Source organism: Grampus griseus (assembly GCF_964374135.1).
Source record: "Grampus griseus genome assembly, chromosome: 4".
NCBI classification, from domain to species: domain Eukaryota; kingdom Metazoa; phylum Chordata; class Mammalia; order Artiodactyla; family Delphinidae; genus Grampus; species Grampus griseus.
In genome coordinates, this window is record NC_138997.1 from 26822010 (window position 1) to 26846084 (window position 24075).

Sequence of the window (24075 nt, forward strand, 5' to 3'; positions counted from 1 at the left end):
ACTTACCTTCATTCTCAATTAAGGCTTTACAAATTTGTGCACAAAAGTTTTTGTTTGTTTGTTTGTTTTGCGGTACGCGGGCCTCTCACTGCTGTGGCCTCTCCTGCTGCGGAGCACAGGCTCCGGACGCACAGGCTCAGCGGCCGTGGCTCATGGGCCCAGCCGCTCCGAGGCATGTGGGATCCTCCCGGACCGGGGCACGAACCCGTGTCCCCTGCATTGGCAGGCGGACTCTCAACCACTGCGCCACCAGGGAAGCCCCACAAAGGTTTTTTAAATAGTTTTTTTCCCTGGGCTGTGTTTCACGGCTATGTTGTGTTCCAGAAATATATCAGTTGTGTTAAAGCAAGGTTGTGGTTAACTCTCAAATAGTCTTCTAGTTCGACCAATCACCAGTTAAATGACACATTAACAATGTACCTGAATTTCTCTTGTGGGAAATACATGTTTTCTAGTTTTAAGATGAACTCATAATTGCTTACTGCTCTTTTGTTGTTCGTATTAATGAGGGACATCAAGGGGAGCAGCCTGTAAGGAATGTGAGAAGCATCACAGCCAGTTGGAATGGAGTCTCTTGATAGTCCAAGAGGACCTGGGGTGAGAGCAAGATTCCACTGTGTGGAGGGAGACCTGGGAATGAGACGGGGCATCTGGTCTACTCAGGTGAGTCTGGAAGTCTGTAAAATGAACAAGCTTCCGTGCGGTCGCGAAGATAAATGAGGCAGTGTACCTACAGCATTTAGTGGCTACATCAGTAGTAGTTATTGTTATAAAATTGTTATGGGGTATTTCAGTGAACCAAATATCAGCAGTAAGAAACAGGACATCTAACGAGTCCCCAAAGAGGATAATTAATATGTGGATTACACAGGGCTTTCTAACATGGGGGAAAAATGGTGACTCCATCTTGGATGTAGGCAGAAGGGCATATTATCCAGGTGGAAAAGGGCACAAAGTCCACGTGTTCCTACAGACGTTCAAATGAACCGTTTCCAAAACAACAAGTGATTAAAGTAAAGGATTTATTGTAATCTGCTTACAGTCCTTTGCAAAGACAGACATATGTTTTTGCATAAAGATATAAATTGCTTCATTTTAAACTAATTTAGTGTCTTTTTTAATTATATGAAGAAGTTTTGGTGAATTATGAATTGTACCAAACCAAGATTTTTAAGAGCAATATGGTACAAAAATAAGAGACAATTTGGACTGGGACAGGCATTCAACAGTGGATTTAGAATATGGCTTTGCTGTTTAATCAAGCAAAGTTACCTGGAGACACACAAAGAGCCAGTAACTTCGTTAATACAAAAAGCCGATGCAGACCGTCTCCATCCCCAAACCTGGTTACGTCAAGATTCCGATTTCATCAAAAGTCAGTCTGAGCTAAAAGCTGCTCTTGTGAAGCCATTTCTTTTCTAGAAACTCCCAGTCTGCATGCTGTGTATTTATCACCTTCCAAGTGTGGCTTTCATATTGCTGTGCATGTAAGTTGACTGTATTTAAAGATCTGCATAAAAATTAAATTCTTGAAACTGCAAATTATGTAAGAGAAACTCCTCCCTCTGAGTGCAGCTTTCACAGGTTCCCCCTTGCACAAGGCAGGTGTCTTCTGAAAGACATGGTAATGTTGCCTGCATGGTGAACCCTGGAGAAAAGTGTTGATCCCAACGCTGCCATCTCCCGGCCTTGGGCTTCTCCAGCTACAGCTTTTAGGTTTTGGAAAAGAATACGATTTCACTGAGTACCTGATGATTATCATCACTTTTACAAGATTAATTTTGGCCTCTATTCAAAGTATTTAGTGCAATCATATTGTTAAGTTTCCCCAAAGATATACATGTTTGTGATTTGGGGCAAGAGAAAAAGCCATAAACTGCATCAGTGCCAAACAGATTAGTGAATTAAAAATTTTAGTGCCACTGTCTTGCTTATATGATCTGTAGTTTTTTTTTTTTTCCAAAACTGTTTACATATAAAATTCATTTTTAAAACCTACCTTTTAAAAATCTAAAAACCCTCTAATCATCGTGCAGTCTCCTCGCCGTTCTGACTGAACCGTGCTGTGCCCACACACACCTTCCCAGTGCCTCCTGCCATGACCTCCGTGTTCCCATGACCAGTGCCAGGAGTGCAACAACCCCTTCTGAGACCAGAAGTGAACATTTCACCTTTTGCGGACGTAGCGCGTGCATGGAATTCCTTTCCCCCCAAAGGAGAAAATTCGATTTTCTAAAATGGGATGAGGATACGCTCTCTGAGCCATCGCATTTCCAGTCTCTCTCTCCCCTAAAGCTGATTCTGCTTCTTGAGGAAAATGGAAAAGAGGCAGCTTTCCTAGAGCTGCTGCACTCCCCGGACATCCTCTCAGGGAGGGTGTCATCGAATGACGCCTTCATGGAGCTGCAGACACCACAGCGCGCCGTCCCCAGTGGAAGGAGGATGGAGCCGAAGCCGGAAAACGTGCTCAAGTCCCACGAACACCCCAAGCGGGAGACCAAGGACGAAACGAAAGTACAGAAGAAGTAGAAAGGCTTAAAGACAACCGAAGAGGTTTAAGTGTGGTTATTTACAACAGAGACTGTAAAATGGTAAATTAGATATGAAGCTAAAAAAAGGCACAGCTTTCCCTTTCTTAAATACACTGTAAACGGTTCATGATGCATGCAGAACGTTTCACTTTACAAAAAAAAAAAATTTTTTTTTTACCTTGTTGGTTTAGACAAAGATAGTACTTAAATAGTCTCCAGCAAAATAGAATTCTTTCAAAAATACTTTCCCATTCATCCTATTAACCATTAAAGTTTTTTTTTTTTTTTTTGTATGTGTCTCATTTACAAAAGTTCCTTATACCTTAGTTTAGGTCCTTCACAATTTATACATACAGTAATGTACAGCACAGCAAAAGACTGCAAAAATTATTGGTAAAGCCAACACAATAGATACTAGAAATTGAAACCAAGGCATTTGTTTGAACATCTTATCCGTTCTAATTAAATAATAAATGGAGGCTAGAGGGTGTGGATACCAGTGATGCAGAAAGACGTGGGCGAAGCAATGCCCCCAAGGGGGTCGCTAGTCCAGTCCACGTGCTCCGTTATTACACAACAGGAATCTGTATATATTTTTTTGTGTTTTTTGTTTTTTTAAATAACGAAAGAATATTAATGCCCCATATTGACTATACGCTTTATGTGCAAACCAAGGGTGAGCTTGAAAAAGTTCGTTAGTCCTTGAACCCTTTTAAAACAAGCGAACGATCCCAGAAACTACATGGCATAGTTAAAACTTCCATCTGTTAAAATATCAAAATCAGAGAGTTATTGACTAGATATGGCTTTTCATCCAGAGGAACAGGAACGTGTTTCTAAGTGCTGGGGGTTGGAGAGGGAAGAACCTTTCAGACTATGCAGGTCTCGCCAAATCCACGTCACCCTGCCCGCCTGCCTCCCAACCCTTGACATGATTTTCAACTTGAGCAACTGCTGAACAAGTGGGAATCAACCATCACGTGTCAAAAATATGATTTTCTTGGGTCCTTCGTGGGTGTGTAGTAACACGGGGAAACTTAAGGCAAAGTTCTTCTGGTGAGATGTCTCCCGTCACTTCCTGTGAAAGTAAAGGGTCTTAGCGTTCCCGGACTCCACCTTCGGCAGCTGGTCACTGATGATCTCCACCAGCATCGCTGGGAACTCCACTTTCAGGGCCTGGGACTCCCGGAAGGTATAGAAGCAAAATTCCAGCAAGTCGCTCACCAGCTGCAACAGACAGACAGAGGGGCTGTGACATCAAGGCCTGATTCCCACCCTGTCTCCGGGCCCCTCTGAGTCCTAACTAACTCCAGAGTAAGCTCAGAGCAACATTCACAAATCCCACTGTGTCTACGAAGCTGCTTAATTAACGTGACTAAGTCATCCGTCTCGGGGGAGGAAGGATGCTCAACGTCCGCTGCACGTAATAGGTCTTTCGTGCAAAACAGATTCAAACAGGAGCTGTGTCATTGTTGAGTCTTAAATATATCAGCAGCAACAGGGCCAGTAACAGAGTTCATAGCGGCAGGGTCACTGAATTGCTCTCATCCAATCCTCATTTATAAATGTGTGAATTGGGCGGGGCAAGCACCTGCGTGTAGCTTTGGGTCCTGGCGCTGGGCCTTCCCCAGCTTGTAAGGGCAGGTGCTGTGCCCCCTCGAGGCCTGGCTGGGCCCTGCCAATGGAGCTGTGGCCGCAGGGGGAGCCAGACTTCCACCGGCAGCCCCCTGGCCTCATCTTGCCAGTGTCCTCCTTCCTTCAGGACCCCAGTCCTGAGCTGGGGGCTGGGGCTGAACTTCTCAGCCCCATTCCCAGCTTTATTAAGATATAACTGACATATAACTTTGTGTGAGTTTAAGGTGTAGCGGATTTGATACACTTATAATATTGCAAAATGAGGAACACCTCTATCAAGGTACGTAGCTACCATTTCTTTTTTGTGATGAAAACTTTTAAGATCTACTCAGTAGCTCTTGCGTGTAGAGTACAGCATTAGTACTATAGTCACCACCATGCTGTACACTAGATCACCAGAACTTATTCCTCTTAATAACTAGAAGTTTATACTCTTTGGCCAACATCTCCTCATTTCCCCCACCTTCTGGTGACCACCATTCTACTCTCTGTCTCTATTAGTTTGCTTTTTTAGATTCCACATATAAGTGAGATCAGATAGTATGAGTTTTCTCTGACTTATTTCACTTAGCATGATGTTCTCTAGGTCCATCCATGTTGTTGCAAATGGTGGGGTTTCCTTCATTCTTATGTCTGAGTCATAGTCCGTTATGTGTGTGTATGTGTGGATATGGATAAAGATGATACATAATATCGGCCTTATCTAATATCGTCTTTATCCATTCATCCATTCTCAGCCCCTTGGAGAACATGAAAACATCAAGGAAAACATCTATGTCTTTCCGCCTGTCCAGCCATTTTCCCTACTCTGTGACCCAAGGACCTTTCCTATCCTCCTGGACCTGAACTACTCCCAATTCGGTAAGGTTAAAAAAAACAAACCAACCCACAAATGCAGTATAGCATTACTGGGTGCTATTCTCTTTACTAGGAATATACTTTCAAATCAGAAAGTATACATTCTAATTTTTCTTTAGTTAATTCTGTATCCTATCATGGGAAAAATGACTTTGGGTCATTTCCCACTGTATTAAAGCAGACAACATTAACATTACATGTCAAAACGGTCATCTTAGTAAAGTGTTTTTCACTTTATTAAGTGAAAATCTGTAACTTTCCCTCAAGATTAAAAAAACCCAAAACAATCAGCAGGCTTAAATTGAGTCGCGTAGTAAATAACTGTGTGGTAAAGGCCTTCGATACAAACCAGGAATCCAGAAAAACTCATTGGGAGCTGTACCTGGTGCTTCTGTTGGTGCCTGAATAGGCCCTCAGTCTGTAGACTGATATCTTCCTAGGTAGGTCCAAGGACTGACTTTTCTGTACCCACAGGAAGCTGGGGCCAAATAAGCTGGGAAAGAGCACAAGGCACCGTCTGCTGTGGGCTTGTTCAGACACACTTGTGCTTGCTTAGTGAGTGATACACCTCAGTTTCCCCATCTGTAAAATGGGGGCCGTGAGAGTATCAGCTGCAGAGGGGTGCAGCAGAGGCTGAGTCAGTGAACTGGCACGGAGTAAGTAAGTGCTGAACAGATGCCAATTCTCAGTCATCCTCTCCCTCTTCCCAAACTCCTTCAACCATCACTTTTCTCTGCAAACTGGGACACAGCTTGCAGGACCTGCTCTGGGTCATCTTTGTGTAACCTGGTCCTCAGGCCTTCCTTCTATAAAATGTGGGATGGGGGAACTTTGTGTTTGGCCTTTCCTGGAAAGAGAGTCTTGAAATAGACTTGGGGTGGCAGGTTTCTTAATTGTTTCCGGTGGTGGGCCAGTGGCTGCGGGCGCTAAAAGCCACACTGGGTCCTGCTCTCCAGGTGTGGTACCACAGACGAGTCTCACTGTGGCACCGGCCAAGGGCACTCGGGACCCAGTTTAAGTTCATCCTGATCTCTGCCCCTGCCACTGCCCCCGAGGGTCCCTCTGGGTGGCCAACTTCAGGGCTGTGAAGGAGGGTGTTTTTCCTTTTGAATTTTAACCCAAGCGTTGACATCCGAGTTTCTAGGCCATGTTAACCCCCCCCCCCCAACATAGGACAGCTCTGCTTGGCGGCCACAGCCTGCACATCTCCGGGGCTGGGACTGGCTCACATCCGGAGATAAAGGCTCCCGGTGCTCAGAGAGTCTGAGGTGTGGGGCAGGGGTGAGGTGGAAGGTCATGGTGACAAGGTGGCCTTGGCATATGACCCGAGGGGGGTGGAGCTGGGCCGTGTGGCACTCAGGGAGCAAGTGTGGGGTCGCTCAGAGGGTTCAGAGCAGCAGGAAGCTTGTGAGCGAGCCTGCAGGGCCAGGGCCGCCGAAGGGTTTATGCTTGTAAACAGGAGACAGCACTGCCTGCAGATTCCTATATACAACGAGAGGTAAGGAGCAGAGTAAATCAGTCCGTGAACCTGAGGCAGTGTGCAGGGGAGCACCTCTGTGAGCCTGTAAATGGGGACAGGTCCCCTGCCCCATCTTTAACACCCACACGAGTATTGCCTAGGAGATGCTGGGGAACTAGACCAGATGGAGAGAGACCAGGGCCAGGGGCTCGGCTGTTTTTCCTGGCAGGTTGGCTGGGGGTTAGGTGTCCCAGACGCTACTCACAGACCCTGCATATTAACCGGGGGCTGGCATTTCCCACGCATCTCTGGTCCACGTTCCATGGACTGGGAAAGCAGCTCATTTCCAGTTATGAGCTATACCCAGGGCTTCTGTTCATAATAGATGTCAGCTGCTGAGGGATGGGGGCTCTCCTGGGGCACATGGGGTCAGCCTGGAAGGCCAGGGCTGGGCCTCTGACCCTGTGAACACCTGGAGAGGGGACCCCCATTACCACTAACTGACCAAGATGCCTGGGGGCCCCAGCAGCTACCAGAAGGCGCTGGCTGCCTCACAAGCCTGCCGGACCTGCCTGCCCTGGGAGGGCTGCAAACCTCTGAAGATCCCAACCCAGCAGGGCCTGAGCCAACGGCTGCAGTTGCTGGGGTCAGGGATCATCTGAGCATCGAAGCCAGGAACCCCCCAGTCACTGAGTGGCCAGGCTGCAGGACCTGCCTGCTGACCCACAGTGCATTGCCAGTGCGCCGGGCCCTAGGGGTCCCTGGCCCTTAGCGGATGTCGGAGTTGGCCTGTTGCTGAGGTTGGTACGAGGGCACCACCCCTCCTGGAAAAAACAAGGCACAGGGAGGGCAAAGCTGCAGGTGGTCAGAGCATGAGGCGGTGGGAACTAGGTCCTGAGAGCGGGGGGGGGTCACATACTGTTGGGTCGGCAGAGATGTTGACCCATCAGAACAGATACCGGTTCCTGAGCCAAACTGCCGTGTCACAGCGAAGTGTCCAACGGTCACGTTACACACGTGTGTCTCCTGGATGTCGGCCTGAGGCAAGGCAGGTGGCACCTCTGCCAGAGCCTGGAGGAGCCAGGAAACATGGGGACAACCAGGTATGATGCGTGTGCCCTCACCAGGCGCCATCCTGTCCTCTGCCCCAGGTACAGGGGGTTGGTTGGGGGCAGGCAGGCCCCACGGTCACAGCCTGGAAGGCTGGTTAATACTAGGCTAGAAGGAGAGTCAAGAACCCTAATTATAATCAGTAATAAGAGTCCATATTATTAGGAATCAAAGAGAGTCCTGCGTTGACTTCTCGTTCTGTACAAAAGGCATCTGTTGGGATCACAGAAGTCTAGCTGGACGCTCAACATGATTTATCCAGAGCCCGATGTCAGGGCCACAGCTGTTAGGGTGACAGAGGAGCCTGACAAGGTCACAGGTTGACTGGTGGCACTTTGCTTGTTCGACACTGAAGCTATCAGGCTCAGTCGGTGCCTATTTCCCACTCTGTCCACTGAGTCATCGCCTGTGGCAGGCCAGTAGCTGGGCCCTGCTCCCACCATGAGCTGCAGTCTCTTGGAGGGAGGGGCACGCAGGGAGGGTTCGGCACTGCTGTTCCAAGATTACACAATCAGTGAGCAGTGACTGAGCAACTGAATGATAACAGCCTCTCTGGGTTGGGTCCCACGGGTTTTCAACAGCAAGCCCATGTCTCATAAGTTAGCCGCTGACTCTAGAACTTTCACCTCATGAGGATGGCGCTTTGGCTTGAATTGAGCATTGGGAGGTTTGAAGCTTTATTTGCAAAGATCAGAATTTTAGCCAGATATACTGATAGCATTAGGGGCAAAAGATACACAGCTTCAACTCTAAATACTGTTAAGGTATAGACAGAAACGACTAGCAACTCTCTACCCTCTAGCAATGGCCTTCTGAATGCTGGAAAATGATGCACAGTGATTATATAAGGAGTCTGGGCTTCATTCAAAACCCGCAACCGCCACCCAGTGAGGGCTAGTGTGGAAGATGCTGGCATGTGCACAGGCTGGGTCCCCGTGGCCACGCAGGACTGCTTCTCTCTGGCTGGTGACGTCTCAGCAAAATGTGATGGTAACAACACCCCCTCAACTTGGTAGCACTTGTTTCTACACCCAGAAGAAAATGTACCTTTAACAACAAGGTTAGACTGTTTACTCGTGGATTCCCTTTGAAAACCCAGGCCCTGCAGTGAGGCTACCCCGCTGAGTGCTGGCAGGCTCTACTAGAGGCTGAGTTTAGGAGAGTCCTGAAGGCCTCCTAGAGGCAACTGAGAGAAGAAGTATCAGCAAGAGACCATCAAAGAGTACTGTCAGCATCATGACGCTGACAATGCCCCCCTTTCAACAAAGAATTAGTCATCCATCCATGAACAAAAGCACCTTTGTGGAGCTCTGGGATCCGGTCCCACGTGCAAAGGGACCTGGGGAGGAGTCTTGCCCATCTGTGCATCTGGTAATAGGCAGACAGACTTTGGCATGGGCTATGAAACCAGTGAACCTGTCCCAACCCCTCTTGCCATGGTCAGGAAAATACCTGGAGACTGCTGACCTGGGCAGATACCGACTGACAAGGGAGAAATCGCAGAAAATCAGCCTTCCCAAGGGGAGACTCCTGCACACCACTGGAGCAATAAAATTAAATGAGTTTGGAAGTAGTGGAGAGGAAAGAACTTTACCAGGGCTGTCCCAACCCCTGGCGACACTGCATGGGACCAAATTATCAGGTAGCAGCAACCTCTCCCCCAGGAGAAAAGGAGAGTGGTGAGTGAGTGCTTGGCTACCCTCGTGTTGCAGGATACAGCTGGAGAAACCAGTGGCACCCAGAGTACTGAGGTGGGACTTCCATGACTGGGAGGAGGGAGGAGGAGATTGGGAAAGAGACAGATAGGAATATCCAAGGGCATTAAAGGGACACAGCCATTAAGGTCTACCCTGAGCCTCTGGGGATCTCCCTAGAGGGTCCACAGGTACCCCCCAATCCCTGAGTGCTAAACTCATACCTTCCCCCACTCTGCAGCTGGCATCTTGTGCACACTCCTGAGTGTGGCGGCAAGAGTGAGCTCCAGTAGACAGGAAGTGTGCTCAGAAAACAGGCCAGGATCTGTGGGCTACGGAGAAACCACAAACTTGAGCTACAGTGGTGCCACTTTCTGGAAAACAAAAAGAGGCCTCTAGTAGCCATCCTGGGGAGCTGTAAGAACCAGAAAAGACATAAAAGCTGCAGAATTCTGCCACAACGAGAAGCAAAAAGGAGTGGAACAGATGTATCCTTACAAAGGCAGAAGAGCACCAATGAACAGACTATCCCATCTGAAGGCAACTAGCAATAACTGAAGACAGTATCTGCCACTTCAAGTGCAAGAAAAAGGCAACGCAAAACTACAAGGAATATGAAAAATCAAGAAAACGTCATCTCCAAAAGATAATAATTCTCTAATAACTGAGCTCAAAGGCATGGACTTTTGCAATCTAGCTAAATTCAAGAATTGCTGTTTTGCACAAACTCAGCTACAAGAAAACTCAGGAAGACAGTTCAACAAAATCATGAAGAAATACAGGCTCAAAATGAGTAGTTTATCAAAGAAACACAAATCATAAAAAAGAACCAAGCAGAAATTCTGGAGCTGAGGAGCTCATGGAATGAAGTGAAGAATGCTATAGAGAGCATCTGCGGTAAAGCAGAGCAAAGGAAGAAAGAATAAGTGAGTCAGAAGATTCCAAAATACGCACATTAAAGGAGAAAAAAGAATGAAAAAGAGTGAAGAAAGCCTATGTGATCTAAGGGATTCCATTAAAACACCTAACATTAGAAAAATCAGGGTTCCAGAAGGAGAAGAGAGGGATATGGGGCAGAAAATTTATTTCAAGAAATAGCCAAGAACTTCCCAAACCTGGGGAGAAAAATGGACATCCCAAGTTCACAAGTTTAATAGTTCACTCTGTTTTCTCAATGCAAAGAGGCTTACTCTAAAACATGTTATAATGAAACTGTCATACAGCAAAAATAAATAATTCTAAAAATAGCCAGGGAAAAAAGATTATAACCTACAAAGGAACTTCCCTTAGGCTATCAGAAGATTTCCCAACAGAAACCCTACAGGCCAGGAGAGAGCAGAATCACATATTCCAAGTGCTGAAAGAAAAGAATTGCCAGCCAAAAACTATCTGGCAAAATTACCTTTCAAATACATAGGAGAGAAAGACTTTCCAAAACAGACAAAAGCTGAGGGTGTTCATTACCACTAGACCCCCCTTGAAAGAAATGCTGGAAGGAGTACTTCAAGCTGAAATGAATATATGCTAATCAGTGACATGAAAATATATGAGTATCTAAGACACTGGTAAGGGTAAATATACAGTCAGACTTGGAAAATCCTAATTCTGTAATAGGATGCTATGTTAACCACTTAACTATACTGTAAAGGTCAAAGAGTATCAAAAATAATTATAGTGACTATAATTTGTTAAATAATGACATCAAAAATATAAAATGGGGTAGCCTGTGTAGACAACTGAAGTTAGGTTGCTATGAACTTAAAATGGACTGTTTTATCTATGCAATGTCTTATGTAAGCCTTGTGGTAACCACAAACCAAAACACCTAGAGTAGATGCACGAGAGATAAAGAAAAGGGAAACAGGCATACCAAAATGGAAAATGCCAATTTACAAAGGTAGGCAGAAACAGAGGAAAAAGAAACAATGAAAATACAAAGCAACCAGAAAACAATGAACCGGATGGCATTACTAAGTCCTTACATACCAATAACAACTCTAAATGTACATGGACTGAATTCACCGTCGAAAGATGCAGAGTGGCTGGATGGGTGAAATATCAAGACCCAACTATATGCTACCTACAAGAGATTCACTTCAGCTTTAAGGACACACACAGGCTCAGAGTGAAAGAATGGAAAAAGATGTTCCATGCAAGTAGAATCGAAAAGAAAGTGGGAGTAACTCTATTTATTACAGACAAAATAGACTTTAAGCCAAAAATGGTAACAAGCATCAAAGAAAGTCAATATATAATGATAAAGGGGTACATTCATCAAGAAAACAACGTGTGTGTGTGTACACACACACACACACACACACACATGCAAAATCAGAGCACCTGAATATATTCAGCAAATACATATCTGGTGGGGGAAATACATGACAATCCAATAATAGTAAAGGACTTAAGCACCCTACTTTCAGCAATGAACAGATCGTCCAGACAGAAAATCAATAAGGAGACACGGGACTTGAACCATATATTAGGCCAAATAGACCTAACAGATATTAAGAGAACATTCCATCCAACAGAAGCAGACTATACATTCATCTCTGGTGCACATGGAACATTCTCCAGGATTGACCATGTGGGAGAACACAAGATAAGTCTCGGCAAATTTAAGAAGATTGAAATTATACCAAGTATCTTTTCTGGCCATATGGTATGAAGCTAGAGTTCAACAAGAGAAAAGCTGGAAAATCTACAAATATTAGAAATTAAACAACACACTCCTGGATAACAAATTGGTCAAAGAAGAAATTTAAAAAATATCTCAAAACAAATAAAAATGGAAACACAACATACCAAAATCCATGGGATGCTGTAAAAGCAGTTCTGAGAGGGGGTTTATGGTGATAAATGCATACATTAAGAAAACAGAGAGATCTCAAATAAATAACCTAAATTTACACTTCAAGGAACCAGGAGAAAAAAGGGACAAACTATATTCAAAGTTAGCAGAAGGAAGGAAATGACAAGGATCAGAATGGAAATAGATGAAATAGAGACCAGAAAAACAATAGGAAAAAAAAAAATCAATGAACCTAAGAGTTGGTTTTTTGAAAAGATAAATGAAACTGACAAAACTTTAGGTAGACAAAGAAAAAAAGAGAGAAGACTCAAATAAAATCAGAAATGAAAGAGGAGATATTACAACTGATACTACAGAAATACAAAGGATCATAAGAGACTACTAAGAACAATAATATGCTAACGAGTTGGGTAACCTGGAAGAGATGGATAAACTCCTAGAAGCACACAACCTGCTCAGACTGAATCAGGAAGAAACAGAAAATCTGAACTAACCAATAACTGGTAAGAGACTGAATCAGTAATCAAAAATCTCCAAATATAGAAAACCCTGGACCAGCTGGCTTCACTGGCAAATTCTACCACACATTTAGAGAAGAATTAATGTCAATCTTCCTCAAACTTGTCCTATAAACTGAAGAAGAAGGAATACTTCCAAACTCATTTTACCAGGCCAGCATTACTCTGACACCAAAGCCAAAGAAAAGAAAACTATAAGCCAATATCCCTGATGAATAGAGATGCAAAAATTCTCAACAAAAGATTAGCAAACGAAATTCAACATTACAGTAAAAGGATTATACACCATGACCAAGTGGGATTTATCCCTGGGATGCAAGAATGGTTCAACATACACAAATAAATAAATACACACTACATTAACAGAATTAAAAATAAAAATTATACAATCATCTCAATAAATGCAGAGAAAGCATCTGACAAAATGCAACATCCTTGCATGATAAAAACCCTCAACAAATTGGGTATTGAGGGAACATACCTCAATGTAATAAAGGCCATATACGACAAATTCAGGGCTAACATTATATACTCAATGGAGAAAGACTGAAAGTTTTTCTTCATTTAATATCAGGAACAAGACAAGGGTGCCCACTCTCACCCCTCTTAATCAATATAGCACTGGAAATCCTAGTTAGAACAATTACTAAAGAAAAAGAAATAAAAGGCATCCAAATCAGAAAAGAAGAAGTAAAATTACCTCTGTTTGCAAATGATACGATCTTATATACAGAAAATCCTAAATACAAAGCCCCCAAATTGTTGGAACTAATTAACAAATTCAATAAAGTTGCAGAGGTCAAAATCAACATACATAAGTCAGTTGCATTTCTACATATTAACAATGAAACATATGAAAAAGAAATAAAACTATCCCATTCACAATAGCTTCAAAACAATAAAATACTTAGGAATAAATTTAACCAAAGAAGTGCAAGATCTTTACAATGAAAACCACAAGACCATGATGAAAGAAGTTGAAGAAGACACAAACAAATGGAAAGACATCCCGTGGTCATGAATCAAAGGACAATACTGTTAAAATGTCCATACTACTCAAAGCCATGTACAGATTCAACACAATCCCTATCAAAATTCCAATGGCATTTTTCACAGAAGTAGAAAAAACAACCCTAAAACTTGTATGGAACCACAAGAGACTTCAAATAGCCAAAGCAATCTTGAGAAAGAAGAAGAGTCAGAGACATCACTCTTCCTGATTTCAAACTTTTCTACAAAACCATAGTAATTAAAACAGTAAGGTACTGGCAAATAAACAGATACATAGACTTACAGACCAGAAAGAGAGCCCAGAAATAAACCTCTGCATTTTTGATCAACTAACATTTGACAAGGGAGCCAAGAACGCTCAATGGGGAAAGCATAGTCTCTTCAACAAATGGTATTGGGAAAACTGGATAACCACATGCAGAAGACTAAAACTGGGCCCCTATCTTACACCACTCACAAAAATGAACTCAAAATGGATTAAAGACTTAAATGTAAGACCTGATACCATAAAAATCATAGAAGAAAATATAAGAAAGAAGTTCCTTGACATTGGTCTTGGCAATGATTTTTTAGACATGACATCAAAGTTCAACAAGTATGACTATGTCAAGCTAAAAAGCTTCTGCAGAGCAAAAGAATCAAAAAAAAATGAAAAGGCAAACGACAGAACAGGAGACAGTATCTTCAAACCATATATCAGATAAGGGATTAATATCCAAAATATATTAAAAACTCATATAGCTCAATAATAAACAATTTGATTAAACAATGGGCAGAGGGACTGAATAGACATTTTTCCAGAGAAGACATCCAAATTGCCAACAGGTATGTGAAAAAGATGCTCCACATCATTAACCAGGGAAATTTAAATCAAAAGCACAATGAAATAACTCACTGATATCAGATGATGACACCTGTTAGAATGGCTATCACGAAGAAGACAAGAGATACATGCTAGTGAGGATGTGAAGAAAAGGGGACCCTTGTGCACTGTTGTTGGTGGGAATGCAAAGTGGTTTGGCCACTATCGAAAAACAGTATGGAGGTTCCTCAAAACATCAGAGCTAACCTATGATCCAGCAACTCCACTCCTGGGTATATAGCTGAAGGAAAGGAAAACAGGATATCAAAGAGATATGTGCACTCTCATATTTACTGCAGCATTATTCACAACAGCCAAGATACGGAAACAACCTAAGTGTCAACGGATGAATGGATGAAGATGTGATACACACACACACACACACACAATTTTTCAGCCATGAGAAAGGAGTAAATTCTGCTATTTGCAACAACACTGATGCACTGTGAGGGCATTATGGTAAGTGAGATAAGTCAGACGGAGAAAGACAAATATTCTATGATCTCATTTATATGTAGAATCTATAAAAGCCAAATGCTTAAAAACTGAGAGTAGAAGAATGGTTACCAGGGAATGGGGGACTTAGGGAGATATTATTTGAAGGTACAAACTTGCAACCAGTAGATAAATAAGTCCTAGAGATCTAATGCACACCACAGTGACAACAATACTGTTTTATAAAGTTGCTAACAGACTAGGACTTAATTGTTCCTACCACAAAAAAGAAATGATAATTATGTGACATGATAGGTGTTAGCTAATGCTATGGTGGTAATCATTTTGCAATATATAAATGTATCAAAGCAATATGTTGGACATCTTAAACTTACACAATGTTATGTCAGTTATATCTCAATAAAAAAAGGTATCTGAATCCATCAACACATAAAAAAGATCATACACCACGACAAAGTGGGATTCATCCCAGGTTCACAAGGATGGTTCAACATATGCAAGTCAATCAATGTGATATGTCATATCAACAAAAGAAAAGACTAAAACCACATGATCATCTCAATAGATGCAGAAAATGCATTTGACAAAATTTAACATTCATTCATGATAAAAACTCTTACAAAAGTGGGTAGAGAGGGAACATATCTCAAGATAATAAAAGCTATTTATGACAAACCCACAGCCAATGTAATACTCAATGGTGAAAAGCTGAAAGCCTTCATGCTAAAATCTGGAACAAGTCAAGGATGCCCACTCTCACCTCTTCTATTCAACATAGTACTGGAAGTCCTAGCCATAGCAATCAGCTAAGAAGAAGAAATAAAAGGTATCCAAATTGGAAGGGAAGAGGTAAAGTTGTCATTATATGCAGATGATATGATACGATATATAGAAAACCCTGAAGACTCCACACAAAGACTACTAGAACTGATAAACGAATTCAGCAAGGTAGCAGGATACAAAATTGACATTCAGAAACTGGTTGAATTTCTTTACACCAATAATGAAATATCAGAAAGGGAATGTAAAAAAAAAAATCCCTTTTAAAATCGCACCCCCCAAAATAAAATACTTAGGAATAAACCTGACCAAGGAGGTGAAAGACTTATACTCTGAGAACTATAAAAACACTGATAAAGAAAACTGAAGATGATTCAAAGAAATGGAAAGATATCCCATGCTCTTGGATTGGAAGACTTCATATTGTTAAGATGGCCATACTACACAAAGAAATCTACAGATCTAATGCGATCCCTATCCAATTACCCAAGACATTTTTCACAGAACTAGAACAAATAATCCTAAAATTCATATGGAACCATAAGAGACCCTGAATTGCTAAAGCAATCCTGAAGAAAAAGAAGAAAGCAGGAGGCATAACCCTCCCAGACTTCAAGCAATACTAAAAAGCTTCAGTAATTAAAACAGCGTGGTATTGGCACAAAAACAGACTTAGGGATCAATGGAACAGAATAGAGAGCCCAGAAATAAACCCACACACACCTATGGTCAATTAATTTTTGACAAAGGAGGCAAGAATATACAATGGGAAAAGGTCTCTTCAGCAAGTGGTGTTGAGAAAGTTGGACAGCTGCATGTAAACTGATGAAGTTAGAACACATCCTCTCACCATACACAAAAATAAACTCAAAATGGCTTAAAGACAAACATAAGACAGGACACCATAAATCTCCTAGAAGAGATCATAGGCAAAACATTCTCTGACATAAATCATACCAATGTTTTCTTGGGTCAGTCTCCCAAGGCAATAGAAATAAAAACAACAATAAACAAATGGGACCTAATCAAACTTACAAGCTTTTGCACAGCAAAGGAAACCATAAACAAAATGAAAAGACAGCCTACAGGCTGATGCAGCCAACAAGGATTTAATTTCCAAAATATACAAACAGCTCATACAACTCAACAACAAAAAAACAAACAGCCCAATTGAAAAATGGGCAGAAGAACTAAACAGACATTTCTCTAAAGAAGAAATATAGATAGCCAATAGGCACATGATAAGATGCTCAACGTCGCTAATTATTAGAGAAATGCAAATCAGAACTACAATGAGGTACCACCTTAAATGTGTCAGAATGGCCATCATTAAAAAGTCTACAAATAACAAATGCTGGCGATGGTGTGGAGAAGAGAGAACCCTCCTACACTGCTGGTGGGAATGTAAGCTGGTGCAGCCACTGTGGAAAACAGTGTGGAGGTTCCTCAGAAAATTAAAACTGAATTACCATATGGTCCAGCAGTCCCACTCCTGGGCATATATCCAGACGAAACTATAATTCAAAAAGATACATGCACCCCTATTCATAGCAGCACTATTCACAATAGCCAAGACAAGGAAACATCCTAAATGTCCATCGACAGATGAATGGATAAAGAAGATGTGATGTATACATACACAATGGAATACTACTCAGCCATAAAAAAGAATGGGATAATGGCATCTGCAGCAACATGGAAGCAACTGGAGATTATCACACTAAATGCAGTAGGTCAGAAAGAGAAAGACAAATACCATATGATATCATTTATATGTGGAATCTAAAACATGACACAAATGAACCCATCTCTGAAACAGAATCATGGACATAGAGAACAGACTGGTGGTTGCCAAAGGTGAGGGGGTTGGGGGAGGGGTGGAATGGGAGGTTGGGGTTAGCAAATGTAAGTTTTTATATATAGAATGGATAAACAACAAGGTCCTACTGTATAGCACAGGGAACTATATTCAGTATCCCGTGATAGGACTTCCCTGGTGGTGCAGTGGTTAAGAATCCACCTACCAATGCAGGGGACGCAGGTTCGAGCCCTGGTCTGGGAAGATCCCACATGCCGCAGAGCAACTAAGCCCGTGCGCCACAACTACTGAGCCTATGCTCTCTACAGCCCATGCGCCCCAACTACTGAGCCTACACTCTAGAGGCCACGAACCACAACCACTGAAGCCCACATGCCTAGAGCCCGTGCTCTGCAACAAGAGAAGCCACCGCAACGAGAAGCCTGTGCACCGCAACGAAGAGCAGCCCCCGCTCGCCGCAACTAGAGAAAACCCGCGCGCAGCAACGAAGACCCAACACAGCCAAAAATAAATAATTTAATTAAAAAACTATCCTATGATAAACCATAATGGAAAAGAATATTAGAAGAATGTATATACATGTATAACTGAATCACCCTGCTGTATAGCAGTAATTAAGACAACATTGTAAATCAACTATACTTCAATTAAAAAAAAAATGCCATCAGAAAAATACCTAAAAAGATTGGATTTTAAACGCTCACCAAAAGGGTGTTTTTTGGCCAAAAGCTTGGCTGTCAGTACGCTCAATGTATCAGCTAAATTCTTGGCCTACAGGAGGCATTTGGGGAACTTAGCAGGGTGTTACGGGGCTCTGAACTACCACCGGCAGCAGCAAAGCTGCCATCTGGAAGGGGTATCTTTTGTTGATTCCTTATTTTAAAAAACTGCTGTCCTCTCCCAAGGGCCAGCCCACATGGAGGCGGGCATCTGGATTCAAGTGTGTCCCTGAAGCAGGAGACAAGCCTCGGTGGGGTTGCTTGTTCATGTCAGCCCTGCCTGCAAATTCTAGGCAAGCGGACTCTCTGCAAGGGTGACTCCAGGCCAAAATGGGCACCTCTGGCTCTGCTTCCAGAGGCCCAGCTGCCTGACGATGCCAGGGATGTCCCCTGTGGCCTCAAAGGGCTGGTCCCTGAGTCTAGGCTGGTACGGGCTGGAGCAGCTGGGCCACACCAGGTGCCCAGGAATGGGCTGGCGGCCGGGATGGGAAGCAGGCTGCTCAACATCTCATGAAAAGCCAAGCGCATTTCTGAACACTCACCTCTGCTTCCCATCCATCAGCATCTGACTGTTATCTGAGGTTACATTTTAATTCATTCCTCATCACCATTTTTATAATAAATTCAGCACCAGTCACTGATCTCTGGTCAGTGATGAATATTCAATCTTCAAAATACGTTGTCTGGATGCTGTGCTAAGCAAGATGGGTTCAATTTCCTTCTGATTATTTTTTTTGGTACTTAAATTTATTTAATTTCCACTCTGTTTAAGTTTCCTTGTATTACAAGCCTCATTCTAGATCGCGGCTCCGCCTTCCTGTGAATAAGGTCTGTTGTACATGTGAAAAACACAAAGAAAAATGACACAATGCAAAAGCAGAAAGTAGAGCTTAAAGATAAGGGGATAATTAGAACATTGCTGAACAAAGGAAATCTAATGAAAGGGTTATGTGTGAAATGCATTGGCACGTTACTGTATATAGAAGTATGAACTTTTGCTACTTTTGTTTTCAATATTTTCTAGATCCTTCTTGCAAATGTACGCTACACGGAACAATGTAAAAACCTAAACCAATTCATATTTATAAGTTACCAACTTTACTGTCTGGTTACATTAAGATTAAGCAGTTAAATCCTTATTTCAGTCTCTGAAAGAAAAGGAACACTGAGTAACAAGGGCAGACACCCCTGGCTAAGGACCGAAGGCCTCTTCTGATCCAAGCAGGGCTACTACAGTAGAGACCAAGGTGGCTGAATTTATTCCTTTGATCCTACGATGCCACTGAAGGAATCAGGGGTTGGCAAAGTCGGGCCTCCAGGGCAAATCTGACCTAATAATGGTGTTTGTAAGTCTTTTCATTTTGTTTTTTACACTTTTAAGTGGTTGCAAAAAAATCTAAAGAATATTTTGTGACAGATGAAAATTATATGGAAAAGTTTTACTGGAACCCAGCCATGCTCATTCATTTAGATACTATCTGTGGCTGCTTTCAGGCTACAGTGACAGAGCTGAGTAGCTGTGGCAAAGACCATGGGACCCACAAGGCCTACAGCATCTACTACCTGGTCCTTTATGGAAACAGTCTGCTGGCCCTGGATTGGAAGGCACGCCACGGATTCAGTAACAGCCTTGGGAGAACAGGTTTTGGTCGCTTGCTAAAATAAATAAAGCAAGTATAAGATGTTTCCTGATTTTAGAAATATTAAATGTGGGCAAAAGAAGTATATGGATCAAGTGATACGGTGGTGGCCAGATCTGGTGTTCCAAATATTATACAGATTCTTCAAGGCTTTAAAAAATGCTTTGGAGGGCTTCCCTGGTGGTGCAGTGGTTAAGAATCCACCTGCCAATGCAGAGGACATGGGTTCGAGCCCTGGTCTGGGAAGATCCCACATGCCTCAGAGCAACTAAGCCCGTGCACCACAACTACTGAGCCTGCGCTCTAGAGCCCGCGAGTCACAACTACTGAGGCTGCATGCCACAACTACTGAAGCCAGCATGCCTAGAGCCTGTGCTCCGCAACGAGAGAAGCCACTGCAATGAGAAGCCCACACACCACAATGAAGACCCAACGCAGCCAAAAGTAAATAAATAAAATTTAGGAAAAAAAAGGCTTTAGAAAGAATCCTTGTCCATAAAGGGGTTGAACTAGGGAACCGAAAACATTGCCCAGCTTAAAGGATCCAGAATTTGTCATTTAAATGGAGAGTTCCCATCACTCATGTCTTCCATTTTTGACCTTTGAACCTATAGTCACTGCAGTTCACATACATTTACAGTTGATTCCCACTGTTCGTGGTAGTTATGTTCTATAAAGTCATTGCCAAGAGTGAGTCAGCGAATACAGAACCTTTGCTCCTAGGGATATAGAGGGTTAGGTTCCCACAAGCTACTGGTCACAACATTTTCATCAAACAAGTGATACATAACCTTGTTTTACGTGTTTCTGTTTAAAGACACCTTATTCCCATGTGTGTTGCTGATTCCTTCACACTGAACTCACGGCCAACAGCATTATTATAACTCATGCCCGAACGAAGATTATTTTCTCCATAAGTCACATCACAGCCTCCTTGCGCTGAAAAGCACAAGACAGTGTGTGAGCAGTACATGGGGACAATTTTAAACAGCAAAATCACCAACAAAAATGCAAAAAAAGTTCTTCCCTGGTGGTGCAGTGGTTGAGAGTCCTGCTGCCGATGCAGGGGACACGGGTTCGTGCCCCGGTCCGGGAAGATCCCACATGCCGCGGAGCGGCTGGGCCCGTGAGCCATGGCAGCTGAGGCTGTGCGTCCGGAGCCTGTGCTCCGCAACGGGAGAGGCCAAAACACTGAGAGGCCCGCATACCGCAAAAAAAAAAAAAAAAAAAAAAAAAAGACACTAAATAGTCCACCAAAAGGACACTTATTTACTGTACTGTGAAACCATATACAATTTCTGGTCCCATTAACCATGACAGTGATAAATAAAATCGATCCACTGGCATCTTCCCAGCCTTTTCAATCTCAGTCATTTAAAATGATTTTAGTTTTAAGGTTCCTTTACAGTGCATTGGTGTCTCTTGTTCCCTTCCGTCCTCACGCCCTGCTCCAATGAAGCTTTCTGCCTTTCCTACCCCTGCTTCTTCCACAGACACATTTGCACGGTGCACCACGGGCTACAAGCTGCTCTTCACACTCAGCATCTCCTCTGATCAACATGATCTTAAAAAGATTATATTATGCCCGAGACAGGCTGCATCGTTTGTGGGGCTCAGTGCCAAATGAAAACTTGGGGCCCCTTGTTCAAAGTTTGCTAAGAATTTCAAGATGGTGACATCAGACCATTAAGCCAAGAGGGGGGCCCTTTTATGTGCGGGGCCCCCGAAGTGGCAGCTAAGATACCAGGAGCCATAGGGCTGACCAGGTGCAGGGCTGGCTCTGCACTGCCATCCTCCACAGGGGCTTCTCTCCCCTCTGCTGCTGCCTTCTGCGCCTGCCTCGCTCATGAACCAGGGAAAATGCACTTAATCACTCCCTGCCTTAATTCTTTTCTCTATAAACAGGGTAAAAAGAAATGAGTAAATATTACTATTATTCCCTTTTTATAGAGAAAGGAATTAAGATGAGGTGATGAAGTGTAAATAGTAGTATTTACTCATCCTTCCTTCATGGAGATATTAGAAGGCTTTAATGCTAGGACTTAGGAAGAAAGGCACTAGGTAAATCCCAGGCATTATGTAGTTATTTTAATTGTAAGAGGAGGGATTTAGGCTGCCTAAGGGGGGGCGGGATTTATAGACACAGGTGTTAGACAATGAGATAGCTTTCCAAAATCTTCCCTAGACAGATTTCAGATTGGGAAGACTCCTGTACGTCAGATGTGATTTTCTATGAGCATGGCTTCCTGGACCCTCAGTGGATCTTTCTATCTGATGTTTTTTTTCCCAGAAAGCCCACCCTATGGCATCATAAATCTCACGGGATCACGTGGAAATGGAATGCACATTTCCCTTAACGTCCCTGAAAAAGGCAAGGTCCAAGTTTCTCCCCAGCATCCTTACAGGACTTTCTTTTCTTACAGATTTTCAAAACTAGCTGTGAACAATGGCACATGTTCTGTGGGTATACTTATGAAACTTATGAAATGAATAACGAAGCCAAAGGAGTGGTTATCATAAGAAGAAAATGCTTCTTCCCCTCTCTTTAAATAAATTGGGATCAGACATAATCTTTAATTTTGCCAGTTAAGGATTAAAAGGAACAAACTACTGTCTGTTATCATTGTAAGTTCATAAGAGAAAGATTTTTCACACCGAGACAAAAACCCATGGAATGGGAGAAAATATTTGCAAATCATATATTGGATAAGGGGTTAAAATCCAGAATATATAAAGAATGCCTACAACTCAACAAGATAAAGACCAATTTTTAAAAATGGGCAAAGAAACTGGACAGTTCTCCAAAGAAGACATACAAATGGCCAACAGGCACATTGAAAGATGTTCAGTATCACTAATCATTAGGGAAATGCAAACCAATACCACAATGAGATACTACTTTAAAACCTGTTAGGATGGCCACTATCAAAAAAAAAACCCCAGCAAATAACAAGTGTTGGTGAGACTGTAACCCTTGTGCCCTGTTAGTGGGAAGGTAAAAATAACTGGAAAACAGTTTGGTGGTTCCTCAAAAAATTTAACATAGAATTATCATGTGAGCCAGGAATTCTATTTCTAGGAATATACCCCCCACATTGAAAGTAGGGTCTCAAAGAGATATCTGCACACCCATGTCCACAGCAACATTATTCACAATAGCCAAGAAGTAAAGCAAGACAAGTGTCTGCTGGCAGATGAAGGGGTCAACAAAATGTAGTCTATACCTATAGTGGATTATGATTTCCCTTGAAATGGAAGGAAATTCTGACATATGCTACAACATGGATGGCAATGGAGGATATCATACTAAGTGAAATAGGCCAGTCTCAAAAGACAAATACTGGATGAGTCCACACAGATGAGGTACTAGAACAGTCAGATTCAGAGACAGGAAGCAGAATGGTGGCTGTTCTGGTGCGGGGAGGGGAAGCAGGAGTTAATAGGTATAGAGTTTCAGTTCTGCAAGATGAAGGGTTCTGGAAATTGGTTGCACAACAGTGTGAATGTACTTAACACTACTGAACTGTACAGTTAGAAATGGTTAAAGTAGTCAATTTTGTTTGTGTATTTTACCACAATTTAAAAAAATAAAAAGGAATGATGAGCTCCTGTTTTGAAGTTTGTTTCCTCATTTCTCTGAAGTCAAATACAACTGCATCTTAGAATGTGTCCGGGTGATGGATCAGCAGTTGGTAAGCATTGTCTTCAAGAGTCTACACATTAGCCACTGAAAATATCTAAACGTTTTAAATCAACCTTTGCCAAGGAGGTAAGGAAATAACCCAGGTTTTGCATTAAGTCAGCCGCAGAAAACCATGAGCAAAGACCAAAGGAGATCAAGTTCTGTGGCTGTATGTGGAAATCAACTGTCCTTGTAATTACGGTGTGATGTGAAGGTGATGGGTGAGAAAGGACTCAGGACCAACATTACTGATAAAATCATGACCTGAAGCGCAAGACCAGCTCTGAAGCATCATGGCTCCCGCTGATGCCGAAATCTCGTATCTGTATCTATAGCTCTTCAATGCCAAACACTCACATCCATCCCTCCATTCACCTACCCACCTATCTACCTACCTACCTATGTGTCTGCCTGCCTATCTATCTAATCATCTATGATTTATCTATAAATAGTACATATACATGTATTAATATATAGTACATGTAT

At 42.7% G+C, this 24075-nt stretch overlaps 1 protein-coding gene across 1 annotated transcript in view; it reads right to left on the reverse strand.

Moving 5' to 3' along the window:
- Nucleotides 1-1036: 1036 nt before the first annotated feature.
- NR3C2 (nuclear receptor subfamily 3 group C member 2) overlaps nt 1037-24075 on the reverse strand; it is a 364942-nt gene continuing 341903 nt past the window's right edge. The window contains exon 9 of the mRNA XM_082653045.1: nt 1037-3758. Coding sequence (XP_082509171.1) covers nt 3603-3758 — 156 coding nt within the window. The 3' untranslated portion in view covers nt 1037-3602. The remainder of the gene's footprint in view (nt 3759-24075) is intronic.